The sequence below is a fragment of the Oryctolagus cuniculus genome, chromosome 17 (assembly GCF_964237555.1).
Source record: "Oryctolagus cuniculus chromosome 17, mOryCun1.1, whole genome shotgun sequence".
In the NCBI taxonomy this organism is placed as follows: Eukaryota; Metazoa; Chordata; class Mammalia; order Lagomorpha; family Leporidae; genus Oryctolagus; species Oryctolagus cuniculus.
The window spans coordinates 14,703,330-14,719,274 of NC_091448.1; the positions used below are offsets into that span (position 1 = coordinate 14,703,330).

Genomic DNA, 15,945 nt, shown 5'->3' on the forward strand with positions numbered 1-15,945 from the left:
AATCAATGAGTGTAAACCTATGTTGATGGACACAAACTGTAGTATGAGGGTACTTCACAATGCTTGTGGAAAATGTAACTAAAAGTTTGTTTTAGTGAAAAAATTTTGAAATCCATATATAGATTTTTCATAATACACATTTTCATAAACAATTTGAAGATCCCTCATATTCATGGAGTTTAAAAAACTTTTGGGGGCTGGGGCTGTGGTGCCGGTTCATGTCCCAGCTGCTCCACTTCCAATCCAGCTCTTTGCTATGACCTGGGGAAGCAGTGGAAGATGGCCCAAGTCCTTAGGCCCCTGCACCCACGTGGGAGTCCTGGAAGAAGCTCCTGGCTCCTAGCTTCAGATCAGCACAACTCCAGCCATTGCGGCCAATTGAGGAGTGAACCAGCGGATAGAAGACCACCCCCCACCCCCCGCCTCTCCTTCTCTCTGTGTGTAACTCTGACTTTCAAGTAAATAAATCAATTTTAAAAAAAGCTTTTGGACCTACATAAATTATGCTTCAATTCTATTTTCCACAAAATTTTTGAAGTACTCTTACAGTTGACAATAACAGTTTAAAGAAGAGAGAGGCAGTAGATCTATAGAGGAACAAAGTTTGTGTACACTATCAAAATTATTTTTATACTAATCTGAAGTAGTATGTTAGAAATTAAGATGTTACTGATAGTCCCCAGGGCACTCACTAAGACTAAAACTCAAAAATATATAGTAAAAAATAAAAGAGGATGTGCATTTGGCCTAGTAGTTAAGCCACTGGTTGGGATACCCATATCCCATAATGGAGTGCCTGGTTTCTAGTCTTGGCTCCACTCCTAATTCCAGCTTCCTTTCAGTGCAGAACTTAGGAAGAAGACAGTGGCTCAAGTGATTGGGTCTCTGTCACCCATGTGGGAGAACTGGGAGAACTTTGGCATCATTCAGCCCTGCCATTGCTGCCATTCAGGGAATGGGCTGGAGTATGGAAGCTCTCTTTGTCTGTCTGTGTTTGTCTTTCAGTGTCTATGTGTCTCTGCCTCTCAAATGTAAGGTAAATAAAAAGAAAGGAGTTGAAATAGTGCACTAGGAAATATCTAGCACAAAAGAAGGCAGTAACGAAGGAATGGAGGAAAGAAAAAGACTTACGCCACAGAGAAAGACCAAAACTGTAATGCAAATCCTACTCTATTACTAGTTATAGTAAAGGTAAAGACTAAACTCTGCAATCAAAAGGCAGAAATTGGTAGAATGGATTTAGATTAAACATAAATGATCCAACTATATAGTGTCTACAAGAAACTCATTTTATGTTCAAAGACACACATAGATTGAAAGTAAACATACGGCGGCGAGTGCTGTGGCTTAACAGGTTAAAGCCTCAGCCTGTGGCCCCAGCATCCAACATGGGCTCTGGTTCAAGTTCTGGCTGCCCATTTCCAGTACAGCTCTCTGCTATGGCCTGGGAAAGCAGCGGAGGATGGCCCAAGTCCTTGGGCCCCTGCACATACTTGGGAGACCCAGAGGAAGCCCTGGCTCCTGGCTTCGGACAGGCTGTTGTGGCCACTTGGCAAGTGAACCAGCGCATAGAAGACTTTCTCTCTCTCTCTCTCTCTCTCTCTGCCTCTCTCTGTGTGTAACTCTTTCAGATAAATAAATAAATCTTAAAAAAACCAACATTAGCCATATTTTATACAATAGCAATTAATAATCTCAAAAGAATACCTTGTATGACAGCATCAAAAAGAAGAAAATACTTAGAAATAAATTTAGTCAAAGAGATAAGACTTGTACACTGAAACTACAACACATTGTTGAGAGCATTTAAAGATCTAAGGAAATGGAAAGACATTTTGTGTTTTTGGATCAAAAAACAATACTGTGAAGATGGGACTATTCTGCAAATTTATCTATGGTTTCAGCCCAAATCCTATCAAAATTCAAGCTGGCTTCTTTATAGAAGTTGAAAAACAAGGTCTAAAGATCATATGACAATTCAAGAGACTCAGAATAGTCAAAACAATCTTGAGAAGAACAAAGTGGGAGGACTCCAACTTTATTTATTTAGTTAGTTAATTAGTTAGTAGTTATTTGACAGAGTTAGACAACGAGAGAGAGACAGAGAGAAAGGTCTTCCTTCGTTGGTTCACCCCCAAATGGCCGCTATAGCTGGAACTACAGCAATCTGAAGCCAGGAGCCAGGTGCTTCCTCCTGGTCTCCCATGTGGGTGCAGGGGCCCAAGCAGTTGGGCCATCCTCCACTGCCTTCCCGGGCCACAGCAGAGAGCTGGACTGGAAGAGGAACAGCTGGGACTAGAACCCGGCACCCATATGGGATGCCGGCACCGCAGGTGGAAGACTACCCAAGTGAGCCACGGCGCCAGCCCCTCCAACTTTTCAATCTCAAAACCTGGGATGGAGCATATTAGCTTAGCGATTAAGATGCTGGTTAAGATGCTCGCATCCATATCCAAATGTTTCCTTTTAATGCAGACCTTGGGAGGCAAGGTGAGGGCTTGAATAATTGGGTTCCTGCCACCTACATGGGGGACCTGGTTGAGATTCCTGCTCTCAGTTTTGACCTGGCCCTGCCACAGCCACTGCAGGCATCTGGGGAGTGAGCCAGCAGATGAGAGTTTTCTCTGTCTTCCTGCCTCTGAAGAATACAAAACATTATACAAAACCCAATGCAAATCTCTAGCCATCACAGTGTGCTTCTGGAATAAGGATTGACATAAATCAATGGAATAGACTTGACTTCCAAAATAAGCCCTCATATGTATGGTCAATTGATTTTTGACAAGGGTGCAAAATCAACTGAATGTGGACAGAATAATCTTTTTCAAATGGTGTTGGGACAACTGGATATCCACATGCAAAATAATGAAGCTGGGCTCCTATGCCTCACACTGCATATAAAAGTCAACACCAAATATATTTTAAAATATCTAAATGTAAACATTAGAACAGTAAAACTCCTAGAAGAAAACATACTTAATGTTCATGACTTTATATTAGGCAACAATTTCATAGATATGATACTAACACAACTCACAATAGGGAAGAAAAGATTTTCAAATCATGTATCTGATATAGGACTAGTATCCAGAATGTCCAGACTATATGAAGAACTCTTACAACTCAAGAAAAAGGAAACTTTATTTTTAAATAAAGGATTTTAATAAACATGTATTGAAAAAGACATATAAATGGCCAAAATGCACATAAAAAGATGTTCAGTGTCTTAAGTCACTAGGGAAATGCAAATAAAAGCAGCATCCTAGCACTTGTTAGGATGGCTATAATAAAAAAAACCCACAAAGACAAGTGTTGACAAAGAAACAGAAAACCTGGAACCATAATACATGGCAAATGGGAATGTCAAATGGTGTAGCTAATGTGGAAAAGATTGGAGTCTCCTCAAATAAATTAATCAAAGTTACCTTATGACCCAGCGATTTTGCTGTACACACTGAAGAATTAAAAACATGTCTGCACAAAAAACTTGCGCATGAATGTTCAAAGTAGCATTATGCACAGTAGCACCAAAGTGGAACTAACACACATGATGAAGGGGTGAGCTGGTATTGTGGTCCATCTATACACTGAGCATTACCCAGCATAGGAGAGGATAAAGTACTGGTATGTGTTACAATGTGGATGACCCTAAAAACAACATGCCATGTGAAAGAAGCCAGATACGAAAGGTCATATACTGTAGGATTCATTTATATGAAATGTCCAGAACAGGCAAATCCCTAGGAACAGAAGGTGGATTGATAGTTGCCCAGGCCAGCGGCTGGGGGAGAAATTGGGAATGATGGCTTACTGGCACAGAATGATGTTCTGGATTAGATAACAGTGACTGCTTTATAACCATGTGAATATACGAAATACCACTGAATTGTATACTTTATAATATTACATTTTAGGTTACGTGGATTGTATATCATTTTTTTTTTAAAAAAGAACCATGTTGTAATACATAAAACACAGGTGCCAGAAAACTAAACGTGCTGGTAGATTGGAGAAGAGGAGTGAAGTGTCAGACTCCTCCATGATCAAGGTCAGTGTCAGTGGTGAGACTGGAACCATGCAGCTTGTTCTTGCTTGTGATTTCCCCTATTCCAGTGTATTCTTCCAGTTATTTTTAGTACCATGAACTTGATTCATAACACTAGTTAATATTCTTTAAGAATGTTATAAAGAAAAAGAATATATCACATGACTGGTTAAGTATGATTTCTCAAAGTGAATTTTGAATATCTTCTTCTTTTTTTTTTTTTTTTTTTTTTTTTATTTGACAGAGTTAGACAGTGAGAGAGAGACAAATACAAAGGTCTTCCTTCTGTTGGTTCACCCCCAAAATGGCCGCTATGGTCAGCACTGCGCCGATCCAAAGCCAGGAGCCAGGTGCCTCATCCTGGTCTCCCATGGGGGTGCAGGGGCCCAAGGACCTGGGGCATTCTCCACTGCCTTCCCGGGCCACAGCAGAGAGCTGGACTGGAAGAGGAGCAACTGGGACTAGAACCCGGCGCCCATATGGAATGCTGGCACCGCAGGCGGAGAACCAACAAAGTGAGCCACCACGCCAACCCTCTACTTCCTTTTGGGGGGGGGGGTGGCGTTACAAAGAGGCTCTGCCACTTCATCTCCCCTCCCCCTCCTCCCTCAGTCATTAAGAATGATGGTAAAGCATTAAGTAGCCAAAACAGTTTTTCCAAGTTTGTTGTTATCTCCACCCAAATTATTTCAGTTTTCCAATGATTCACTCCTCGTTAACAGCACTGATAGCCTTGTACCCAATGGCTCAGCATTTCTTAACGAGTCAGCCCTTTTGCAACTGACATAGGATCTTTGCATTTGTCCCCAGGGAAGTCACAACTTGGGGCCACTCTCTGTTATCCTACTTCTTCCTCCCATTGTAGAGCACTCTTTTCTCCTCTAAGGTTGTGTGGGGGCAGTGGAGAGAATGAGCAGGAAGTGACTCAAAGCTCAAGTTGGAAAAGTCCACAGCAGTTCTTGTCTATGAGCCATAAGTTGTCAGAGTCACAGTGGACACGTTTCCATCCTAGCCACTCATTTTCTCTATAACCAAGGGCCTGCTGCCTGCTAGTCCATTGCCTCCTTTACATTTCTATGGTAGTAAAATGTGGCAAATTTTTATAGCCTCAAAGATAACTTTAGAGTCAAAGTTTGAGAAATATGCTTCTAAATGATGTGTGTGTGTGTGTGTGTGTGTGTGTGTTTACAGGCAGAGTTAGACAGTGAGAGACAGACAGAGAGAAAGATCTTCCTTTTTCCATTGGTTCACCCCCCCAAGTGGCTGCTACAGCTGGCATGTTGTGGCCGGCTCGCTGCGCTGATCTGAAGCCAGGAGCCAGGTGCTTCCTCCTGGTCTCCCATGCGGGTGCAGGGCCCAAGGACCTGGGCCATCCTCCACTGCCTTCCCGGGCCACAGCAGAGAGGTGGCCTGGAAGAGGGGTAACCGGGACACAATCCGGCGCCCCAACTGAGACTAGAACCAGGATGCCGGCGCTGGAGGCGGAGGATTAGCCTAGTGAGCTGCGGCGCCGGTCTCTAAATGATGTTTTAAAATATACCTTATCTGAAGAGGAAAACATATTTTTGTATTAGCCTTTTGATTTAGAACAATGAAACACAATGAAGGAGCTCACCAAATAAGGGAACCTTTCTTCCTGCTATTTTTTTTCCTTCAAGTCTGACATGGATCTAGACAGATAGGCCACATTTCCTTTCTATAACGAGGAAGCAGAGAAGAATGGAGGACTGAAGCATGTCATCACTATCCTGAATGTACTGAAACCCTTTTGCTGAGCTGAGAAAATGTCCAGAGCAAGCAATGAAAGAAAATTTAAACTCCAAAACTGTCTATGCTAGAATCCCAAGGCAGTCATGGAAAATGGGTTCCTCAGAGCCCGGGTGTCAAAGAAATAAGCAGAGTAATCCAGTGTTCCAGTATGTCTGAAGTGCGTGGGGATGGAGTAACCCTTTTCCTTTTTCCATTGTGTAGGTCCATGAGCCAGGACACCCCTTGAGAAGACCTCTACCTGCACCACATTCCTCAGGGGCAGAGTCTAAGGAATCTGAAATGATTAGCCTGCATTTTCATCCAAGTTCTAAGAATACAAGAGTCTTGAAGAAGAGTCCTTGCCAGTGAGGAACAATGGAGGATGCAAGGGCCCTGGAATCAGACAGACCTGGGTTTGAAATCTGCTCTGTCTCTTTCTGGCAGGATCCCTGGGTAGCGAGGATCTCTGAGCCTGCTTTGTAGCATTTACCTCACCAGGCAGTGTGAGAATTCGATGAAAGAGCTAAGACAGGAGCTCTGGGGATGCCTAGAGGTGTCAAGGCCTGGAGCTCTAGAAATGTGGACTTCTCCGAGACAGACGGACCTCTCTGCCCCGAAGGCCCTGTTCAAGGTAGAAACCAAGTTCAAGATACAATGTACAAAGAGCCAAATTGTCATCATTCAGCTCCTGTTACAAGGGATTGAAGAGTTGCATAGAAAATTACTGGTAGGGGACCGATGCTGTGGTGTAGCAGGTAAACTGCTGCCTGCAGCACCAGCATCCCATCAGGCACTGGTTCAAGTCCTGGCTGTTCCACTTCTGATCCAGTTCTCTGCTAATGCATCTGGGAAAGCAGCAGAGGAGGGCCCAAGTGCATGGATTCTTGAACCCATGTGTTAGAAGAAGCTCCTGGCTCCTGGCTTCAGACAGGCCTAGCTCTGGCCATTGTGGCCATTTGAGGAGTAAACCAGTGGATGGAAGATCTCTCTCTGGAAGATCTGTAACTCTGCCTTTCAAGTAAATCTTTAAAAAAAAAAATTACTGGCAAAACTAACAAGTGGTTGTGCCACTTATTAACAACGTGAAACTAGGCAAGTTACCCAATATCTCTGAGTTTCAGTTTCCTCATCCATAGGGATCATAACATCTATATAGCAAGAGTTGTTGGAAAGATGGAACTACCCTAGAAAGCAATGTGTGTACCATTTGCCAGACACTGTTGTACAAACTGAATATAGTGTCTGGAACATAATAAGCACTTAATAAAGGTGGTATTAGAGAAATGTAGGGAGCAGAGGAAGAATTATTAAGCTTGAGAGAAAAGAAGACACCTTGTTAAATGGGGGAGAAGAATACAGTACAGCTGGCAAAAGAAAAGACAGTAGTTGCTAGAAATGACTAAACAGCCATCCTAAATCTCCCCAAAGTGCAAACCTGAGCTGTTCTTTTCATCTTTAATGTTTATGCCTCTCCAAGTTTGAGAACAAGCTGCTAGGATTCCAGGACATACCAAAAAGGGGTGACATCACCCTGTAGCCTGTGAACTTAGGTGCCTGAAGGACAGCGATGATAGTGCTCCAGCCATCAGGCTGTTGCTGGCCACACACACACACACACACACACACACCTTATTGATACTCTGAACAGTTGAGTCCATAATCCAAGAGGGAGAAAGCTTGGATTTGCCTCTCATTCACTCTTAAAAAAAAAGATTTTATTTATTTATTTGAGAGGTAGAGTTACAGACAGTGAGAGAGACAGAAAGGTCTTCCATCCGCTGGTTCACTCCCCAGATGGCCACAATGGCCAGAGCTGTGCCAATCCGAAGCCAAGAGCCAGGAGCTTCTGCCAGGTCTCCCGTGCCAGTGCAAGGGCCCAAGCACCTGGGCAATCTTCTGCTTTCCCAGGCCACGGCAGAGAGCTGGATCAGAAGTGGAGCAGCCGGGACTAGAACCGGCGCCCATATGGGTTGCTGGTGACACAGGAGGATTAGCCTTCTGCTCCACAATGCCGATCCCTCTCATTCACTCTTTTTTTTTTTTTTTTTTTTTTGACAGGCAGAGTGGACAGTGAGAGAGAGAGAGACAGAGAGAAAGGTCTTCCTTTGCCGTTGGTTCACCCTCCAATGGCCGCCGCGGTCGGCGCGCTGCGGCCAGCGCACCGCGCTGATCCGATGGCAGGAGCCAGGAGCCAGGAGCCAGGTGCTTTTCCTGGTCTCCCATGGGGTGCAGGGCCCAAGCACCTGGGCCATCCTCCACTGCACTCCCTGGCCACAGCAGAGAGCTGGCCTGGAAGAGGGGCAACCGGGACAGAATCCGGCGCCCCGACCGGGACTAGAACCTGGTGTGCCGGCGCCGCTAGGCGGAGGATTAGCCTAGTGAGCCGCGGCGCCGGCCTCTCATTCACTCTTAACGCTCGTGTTGTTAGCACAATATTGATGTATTGAAGACAATCCAGCATATGGATCTGCTCTATCTGAATGAGGCATCACCTCTCTACATTGTAGAGTCCTTTACTTCCTAAAATTATGGGGCCTGTATTGTTAGAAACAACAAAGTGACAAGGAATTTAAAATTAAGCCATCAGTCTGGACTTGTGCAGGTGAATGAAGCAACAACAAAAAAGTCTACTTAATATTTAGAATTATCAGCCACTGCTGGTTTGCCATAGTATAGTTCACTCTGGATTTCGGCTGAGGTTTGATTATTACAGTGATTCAGGGTGGCCCATTACCAGGAAGCTCTGTGGATTTCAGATTCACGACAGACTGAGCCGCCACACTGCTCGCTGTGCAGTCAGCGTCTGTCAGTAACACAGGTGTTCCAGAGGGGATGCACTGGGCTGCTAGTACACGACACTGGGGTGAAGACAGAGTTTGCTGGGCCTGAACCTTATCTAATTTGGGAAATCTGTAATAAAACATGGCAAAATTATGAGTATAAAAATTGCTGCCAGCGCTGAGGCTCAATAGGCTAATCCTCCGCCTTGTGGCGCCGGCACACCGGGTTCTAGTCCCGGTCGGGGTGCTGGATTCTGTCCCAGTTGCCCCTCTTCCAGGCCAGCTCTCTGCTGTGGCCTGGGAATGCAGTGGAGGATGGCCCAAGTGCTTGGGCCCTGCACCCCATGGGAGACCAGGAGAAGCACCTGGCTCCTGCCTTCGGATCAGCGTGGTGCGCAGGCCGCAGCATGCCAACCGTGGCAGCCATTGGAGGGTGAACCAATGGCAAAGGAAGACCTTTCTCTCTGTCTCTCTCTCTCTCACTATCCACTCTGCCTGTCAAAAAAAAAAAAAAAAAAAATAGCTACGGCCCATCCCAGGACCTTGGAGGAGGCCTCTGCAAGTGCAGAGCCTTGAAGCTTAGACTCCACTCAACTCACAGCAAATCCACCTCAGCTGGACTTTTTAGGCCTTTTGCAATGCAGGAAAAGTATTGTTTCAATTTATAAAACCCCAGTCATATTGGTCCTAAAGTTACTGGCATCTCCCTGGACAATGGCCTTTGAGAAGTGAAACAATAGGCTTATATCTCACAATGGCAAATGTTTCCTAAGCAAATTAGCTTTAATAAACTATGGGACCCCAAAGAAAGGAGGCCAGCACCCAACACACACTTGGTGTATTGTGACCATTGTGCCACTCTTTGAAAGCAGCTGTGAGTTAGTCACATTCAGATCACGTGGTATAGGAATTAGTTTCCTATACCAGCTAGCTCTGTGAAGCAAATGCCTCTGTCTTGTGCTTATGCTGAACACAGAAATCTGAGATAGACAAACTGGTGCCTCCTCTACTGTGCGTCATCCCTACCCACCTGCTCCTACTTCATCACCCCCTCTCTTTGACCCTGCTGCACAAATCCTAGTACGGCTCTCACCTGTTCTATCAACATCGCTCTTCCTCCCGGTATGAAAAAGTCTTAGAAACAAAGCTCCAGTCCTCTTCCAATTTGTATCCCCAGCACTTAGTGCAGCACCTGGCATTCAGTGGCTTGGCACTCATGAATGTTTTCAAGTGATTCATTATTGTTTATGTACTGTACTTCCATGGGTTTTCCCTCCACTCTTGTCTATTCATAACCATGGTGAAACTTGGATCCTTAACAGTGACTGTGTTGTGAAGGTGGTGAGTTGAAGCCATTTCTGTTGGTGCCTCCAAAACCTCTCGGGGGAGGGGCCTAGGGGAGAGAGCTCTCTGGTGTGTGGGCAAAGGAAAAATAGACTTTCCGTGTTCTTCCCCAAGTTAGGCCCCCGCAAATGAGTGAATGAGTGCAGGGAGAGAGGAGGCCACACAGCCAGGATCTGCAGAAAACCCTAGTCAGTCCTAAACCCCTTCCTCAAACCCAAAATGAACTGTGAAACTGGATTTCTGAACCACAGTACAGGTTGATATTCTTTTCCAAAGTCAAGCTTAGAGAAGAATCTTCATCTTGAATCTAAAATCAGCCCCTCTTCAGACCATGACCATCACAGAATTGTTGAGCTGAGAGGGGATAAAAACCCCACTTTTTGTTGAAGTGTGCCCAGAATGTATGTGGAGTCAGGCTACAGCAATGTGTTTTCTTATCTTCACACCACAGGTTAATATAAACACCACTATTTGCCTTCTAAAAAGGTTCCTACTGCCCACAGATAATTCAAAACTTCAGAGATAAATACTTCTTGAAAAATCAGGATCTAGGTGATTAGAGAGAGAGAAATGCCCTGACCTTGAGGAAAGTTCTGGCACCTTTTGCTCCCCAGAGTGGGTAGCAATCAAAGTTAAATTCAGAAGTGGCATTTCCGGGGCCGTGGGTATCGAGCAGCCTCGCAGGGCTCTCGTGCAGTGCTAATGGGAGTGCTACTTGCTTGGTGCCTTCTCTTGCCCAAGCCTAAGATCAGCACTGGGAAAGTAGAGCATGCCATCTGTCAGACCAACTTCTCAGCCTCTTTGTACCTTGGTTCCCTAATTTGAAAAAAATGGATCTTAAGGCTTACTTTCTAGAGTTTACACTCAGCTAGCCATAACTGTATTGGGTTTTACACATAAACAGTTCTTTAATATGTGTTTTCTATTTCACTTACATCTTCTGCAAAAACTGCATTCCGTGCCATGCCTGAAATGTCCCAAAGCTCAGTTCTGTGAGTAAATTGCAACCAAGATTTCTACAAAAAAAAAAAAAAAAAAAAAAAAAAGACACAAATCAAGAAGAAAGTTATTCTTTCAGAACATTCATCTTTCAGTGGTGGTTCTAATTTATATAGATGAAACATCACCACCCACACTAAAGTTATCTCAGTTGGAAGACACTGGCTTCTGATTTGCACTTTCACATTTACACCAAACGTTTACACCAAATTACACTCAACAAATACTTATTTTGAGTGATCTTTTCTTCTCTAGAACAAAATTTTGTAACTTGAGCACTTGCTGGATAATTCCTTGTTGTGGGGGTTTGTCCTGTATGTGTTAGGAGGCTGAGGAGTGCCCTGGCCTTGGCCCACTGGATGCCAGTAGCATGTACACAGCTGCCGGATACCACGTGGGTGCAGAATCACAGCAGTGAGTGCACTGCTCTGTGGTGACCACTCTGTCCTGGGTGTCTCATACTATCTCTGCTGGAGACTGAAAGGATGTGCTAGATAATCTTAGTAACATTCTACAAGTAGAATTTTAATAATACGTCAAAATTAATGAAAAGGGGGTTTACAATTAAGATTTATTGGGGCCAGCATTGTGGCACAGCAGACTGAGCTGCCACCTGCGATGCTGGCATCCCTTATGAGCACCAGTTCAAGTCTTGACTGCTCCACTTCCAATTCAGCTCCCTGTTAATGCACTGGGAAAGCAGCAGAAGATGGCCTAAGTGCTTGGCCCCCTGTGCCCACATGGAAGACTCAGATGAAGCTCCTGGCTCCTGGCTTTGTCCTGGACAAGCTCTGACCATTGTGGCCACTTGGGAAGTAAACCAGCAGAGAAAAGATCTCTCTCTCTCTCTCTCTCTCTCTCTCTCCCGCCCTCCCTCTCCCTCTCTCCCACACTTGTTCTCTCTTCTCTCTGTAACTATGCTTTTCAATAAATAAATCTTTAGAAAGGACTTATTATAATTCCAAATATAATGTAATTATAACTTACATAAACTGCAAGAAAGGGAGTGGTTCAAATGTACGTCTTTCAATAGATTGTATTTTATTGCAGGATAAATCCCTAGGAAAAGTAAAAAGGAAATGTTGCCTTGATTGTTTATTAGATCTCTACTCAGTAGGCATAAACAGGATTTAGAACTGATGTTGAGTCTGTACTTTTGTCTGAACTCTAAACCTTCAAACTTCTATTTGAAATTTCCAGAACCCTTAATCCTACTTGCAACCTCTTCTAATAGTCTAACCTTCATGCTCTTCACAAGCAAAATATACTGTCAAGCTATAGATCTTGATAGGTTTTGAAGGCAAACTTTCCTGATAGCAGGAGAAATTATTAGATGACCTTTCATAATCTTATCAAATTCAAGATTATGAGCTCAGTTTTTAATCTCCCTCTGTAAGTTCTAACATTTAAATGAATATCCTCACATCTTTATACCTTCCTGGTATAGTTTTGGTTTTCTAACCTAGTTCAGTATCAGATGAAATAAAAGGTAGCCTTTCAAATCATTTGAAAGGAAGTAACTCCTCAAATTAACACATGATTTTGAGCGAATTCAGAATTTATAGTTGCTATAATTTTAATAGAACTCCATTTCTGGTTTCATGTTGCCTTGGTTTTCCATGAAAGCAGTTTCTTCTGTTGTTAAGTGGTAGAACAGAAAACAGAGGGAACTGGATTCTTATTTGAAAATAACCACTTGTGACTGTAGTTGACTATTATTTCCATTTGATTCCAGCTTGCCACTCCCTTTTCACTTGGATGGTTGTACCTGGCCTCTATTGAGTCTCTAGTCTCTCCTTTTTATTAAAAAAAATTTATTTTATTTATTTAAAAGGGAGAGAGAGAGGGAGAGACCAATCTTCCATCCCCTGGTTCACTCCCCAAATGGCTGGAACAGCCAGGTATGGGCCAGACCGAAGCCAAGAACTACGGAATCCATTCTAGTCTCCCACATGGGTGGCAGGGGCCTAACTACTTAAACTACCTTCTGCTGCCTTTCAAGGCACCTTAGCAGGAAGCTGAATCAGAAACAGAGTAGCCAGGATTCAAACCAGCACTGTTATGGGATGTCTGTGTCATAAGTGGTGGCTTAACTGCTGTGCCACAACACCAGCCCCTAATCTCCTTTTCTAAAGCATCCTATACACAGTCACCAGTTGAACTCTCCAGAAGTGGTTCTCAAAGACCAGCATCAGCTAGGAATGAAGATGCAAATTCTCAGCCCTTCTCTAGACCAACTCAGTCAATCAGTAACTGTTGAGGTGGAAATCAGAACCAAGTTCTAACAAACCAAACAAACCCTCCAAGTAATTCTGATGCAGGCTCAAGTTTGTTTCTGAGCACTGCTGTGATAACATGGCTCACCATGGTGGCTCCTTTGCTTGGCATTCAAAGCCCTGGAAGATGTGGCTTCAAGTTCCTCCTTTCCCTTCTTGTACTCTACAGATACTCATGGCATTCTTCAAACACTCTCCTGTGTTTTGCCTTTCTCCCACTTTCCTTCTGCAAGCTTAGAATATTCTCCCCATGATGTCTGATGATACACCATGACACTACAAAGTCCTGTTGCTAGAACAACATTCTCCCTGATCCAACTTAAAGTCTCTTCTCCCTCTTCTGTGCTCCAGAAACAATTTATGCCTCTTAGTGTGAATATCCATTTCTTTTAAATATTTTGACTCTTGTATCGCCCATTTCTTCAAAGAATAAACTTGAAAGCATAGACTTGGCCTTGTTAATCTGCATTGCCCACCATGTTTAAAACTGACTCATGGGGCCGGTGCTGTGGCTCAGCAGATTAATGCCCTGGCCTGAAGTGCTGGCATCCCATATGGGTGCCAGTTCGAGTCCTGGATGCTCCTCTTCCTATCCAGCTCTCTGTTGTGGCCTGGGATAGCAGTGGAAGATGGCCCAAGTCCTTTGGCCCCTGCACCCACATGGGAGACCTGGAAGAAGCTCCTGGCTCCTGGCTTCGGATTGGCACAGCTCCGGCCATTGTGGCCATCTGGGGAGTGAACCAGTGGATGGAAGACCTCTCTCTCTATCTCTACCTCTCTCTGTAACTCTGTCTTTCAAATAAATAAAGTTAATATTAAAAAAAAAAAACTGACTCATGGAGGGACTGGCATTGTGCACACTGGATTAAACTACCATGCCAGTTCGAATCCCAGCTGCTGTGCTTCTGATCAGCTCCCTACTAATGCACCTGGGAAAGCAGCAGGTGACCCAAGTACTTGGTCCCCTGCCATCCGTGTGGAAGACCAGGATGGAGTTCCTGGCTCATGGCTTTGGTCTGCCCCAGATCTGGCTATTATAGCCATTTGGGGAGTGAACCAGAGGATGGAAGAGCTCTTTCTCTCACTCTCCACCCCCCCCCCTCTTGCTCTGCCTTCCATATAAATGCTTTTAAAAAACCTAGCTTGTGGAAATAAAGCTAACTCAGATATTTGTGAAATAAATGAATAACTAAGAAGTGAGTAGAAGAAGGAAAATTGACTATTTTTAAAGGAATGTGGTTTTATTACTTCATGGCCTCTCTGTTGCCTTTGGACATCTGCTTAGAGCTTGTTGGATCACGGTTTGCTTTATGTGTTTGTCTCCCCTATAAGATCATGAGCTCCTAGAAGAGTAGGAATCCTGCCTTCCTCTTTTTTTTTTTTTTTTTTTTTTTTTTTTTTTTTACAGGCAGAGTTAGACAGTGAGAGAGAGAGAGACAGAGAGAAAGGTCTTCCTTCCATTGGTTCACTCCCCAAATGGCTGCTAAGGCCGGTGCACTGTGCCGATCTGAAGCCAGGAGCCAGGTGCTTCCTCCTGGTCTCCCATGCGGGTGCAGGGCCCAAGCACTTGGGCCATCCTCCACTGCCTTCCCGGGCCACAGCAGAGAACTGGACTGGAAGAGGAGCAGCTGGGCCAGAATCCGGCACCCCGACCAGGACCAGAACCTGGGGTGCCGGCGTCGCAGGCGGAGGATTAGCCTAGTGAGCCGTGGCGCTGGCCCTGCCTTCCTCATTTCTGTGCCTCCAGTACTGGGTAAAATGCCTGGCATTCTACTTCAGCTTTTAAAAATTGATTGGCTTCTTAAAAATGATAAGAATATATATGCTATCATATAATTCACCTATAAAAGCGTCCGTAATAGAAACAATGAAGTCCTACTCTCCTGAGCAGTTATCTCATTTGTTTTTCTCCAGATCACATTTGTAAGGTTTGGGAACTCAGATGGCCAACGTGCCCAAGTCAACCAGTACAGAAGTAGTTGTCCCCTTAAGGCCTAGAAGGTTTGATCATTCAAAGGCTTTTCATTAGTGTTCTATAAGGCTCTTTCTACCTACTTTCTTATGCCTTGTACATTTCAAAGACAACTATATTTACTAATGAGTACCAATAATCAGCATAATAAGGATTAATGATGTGTCTACCACTATACCACTCAGCCATCATTTCAAACATCTATTTTTAATTCAGTATAACAATTCCTACATTGAAATCCTTTGTCTACTAACTGATAGAATAAAAAATGGAGAGAATGATCCAACATGGGAAGCGAGATACACAGCAGACTCATAGAATGGCAGATGTCCTAAACAGTACTCTGGCCTCAGAATCAGCCCTTAAGGCATGCGGATCCGGCTGGAAAGCCCATGAGAGTATTTCAGGCATGGAAAGCCAAGACACTCTGGCAAAAAAAAAAAAAAAAAAAAAAAAAAAAAAAAGAAAGGCCTAAATGAAAGATCTCTGTGAGTGAGATCCCAGTGGAAAGAACAGATCATCAAAGAAGGAGGTACCTTTCTCTGAAGGGAGCAGAGAACTTCCACTTTGACTACGACCTTGTCTAAATATGATCAGAGTTGGTGAACTCAAAAGGCTTCCATAGCTTTGGCAATTCATAACAAGAGCCTAGGGTGATTACTGATGCCATAAACAAGAGTGTCAATTTGTTAAGTCAACAACAGGAGTCACTGTGCACTTACTCCCATTGTAGGATCTCTGTCCTTAATGTGCTATACATTGTGATTTAATGCTATAACT

The 15,945-nt window shown here is 44.0% G+C and overlaps 1 protein-coding gene across 9 annotated transcripts in view; it reads right to left on the bottom strand.

The window, feature by feature from the left end:
* Window positions 1-15,945, bottom strand: part of LRRC37A3 (leucine rich repeat containing 37 member A3) — a 72,343-nt gene that overhangs the window by 33,247 nt on the left and 23,151 nt on the right. For 5 of the 9 annotated variants that reach the window (XM_070060479.1, XM_070060478.1, XM_051825822.2 and 2 more), the window contains 2 exons: window positions 11,905-11,976; window positions 10,854-10,934 (listed from right to left, as the gene is read on the bottom strand). In XM_070060479.1, the coding sequence (XP_069916580.1) occupies window positions 10,854-10,873 (20 nt within the window). In that variant the 5' untranslated portion in view covers window positions 10,874-10,934; window positions 11,905-11,976. Of the gene's footprint in view, window positions 1-10,853; window positions 10,935-11,904; window positions 11,977-15,945 lie in introns of those variants that run through there. The other 4 variants (XM_070060480.1, XM_051825821.2, XR_011383427.1 and 1 more) reach the window with 2 other exon arrangements.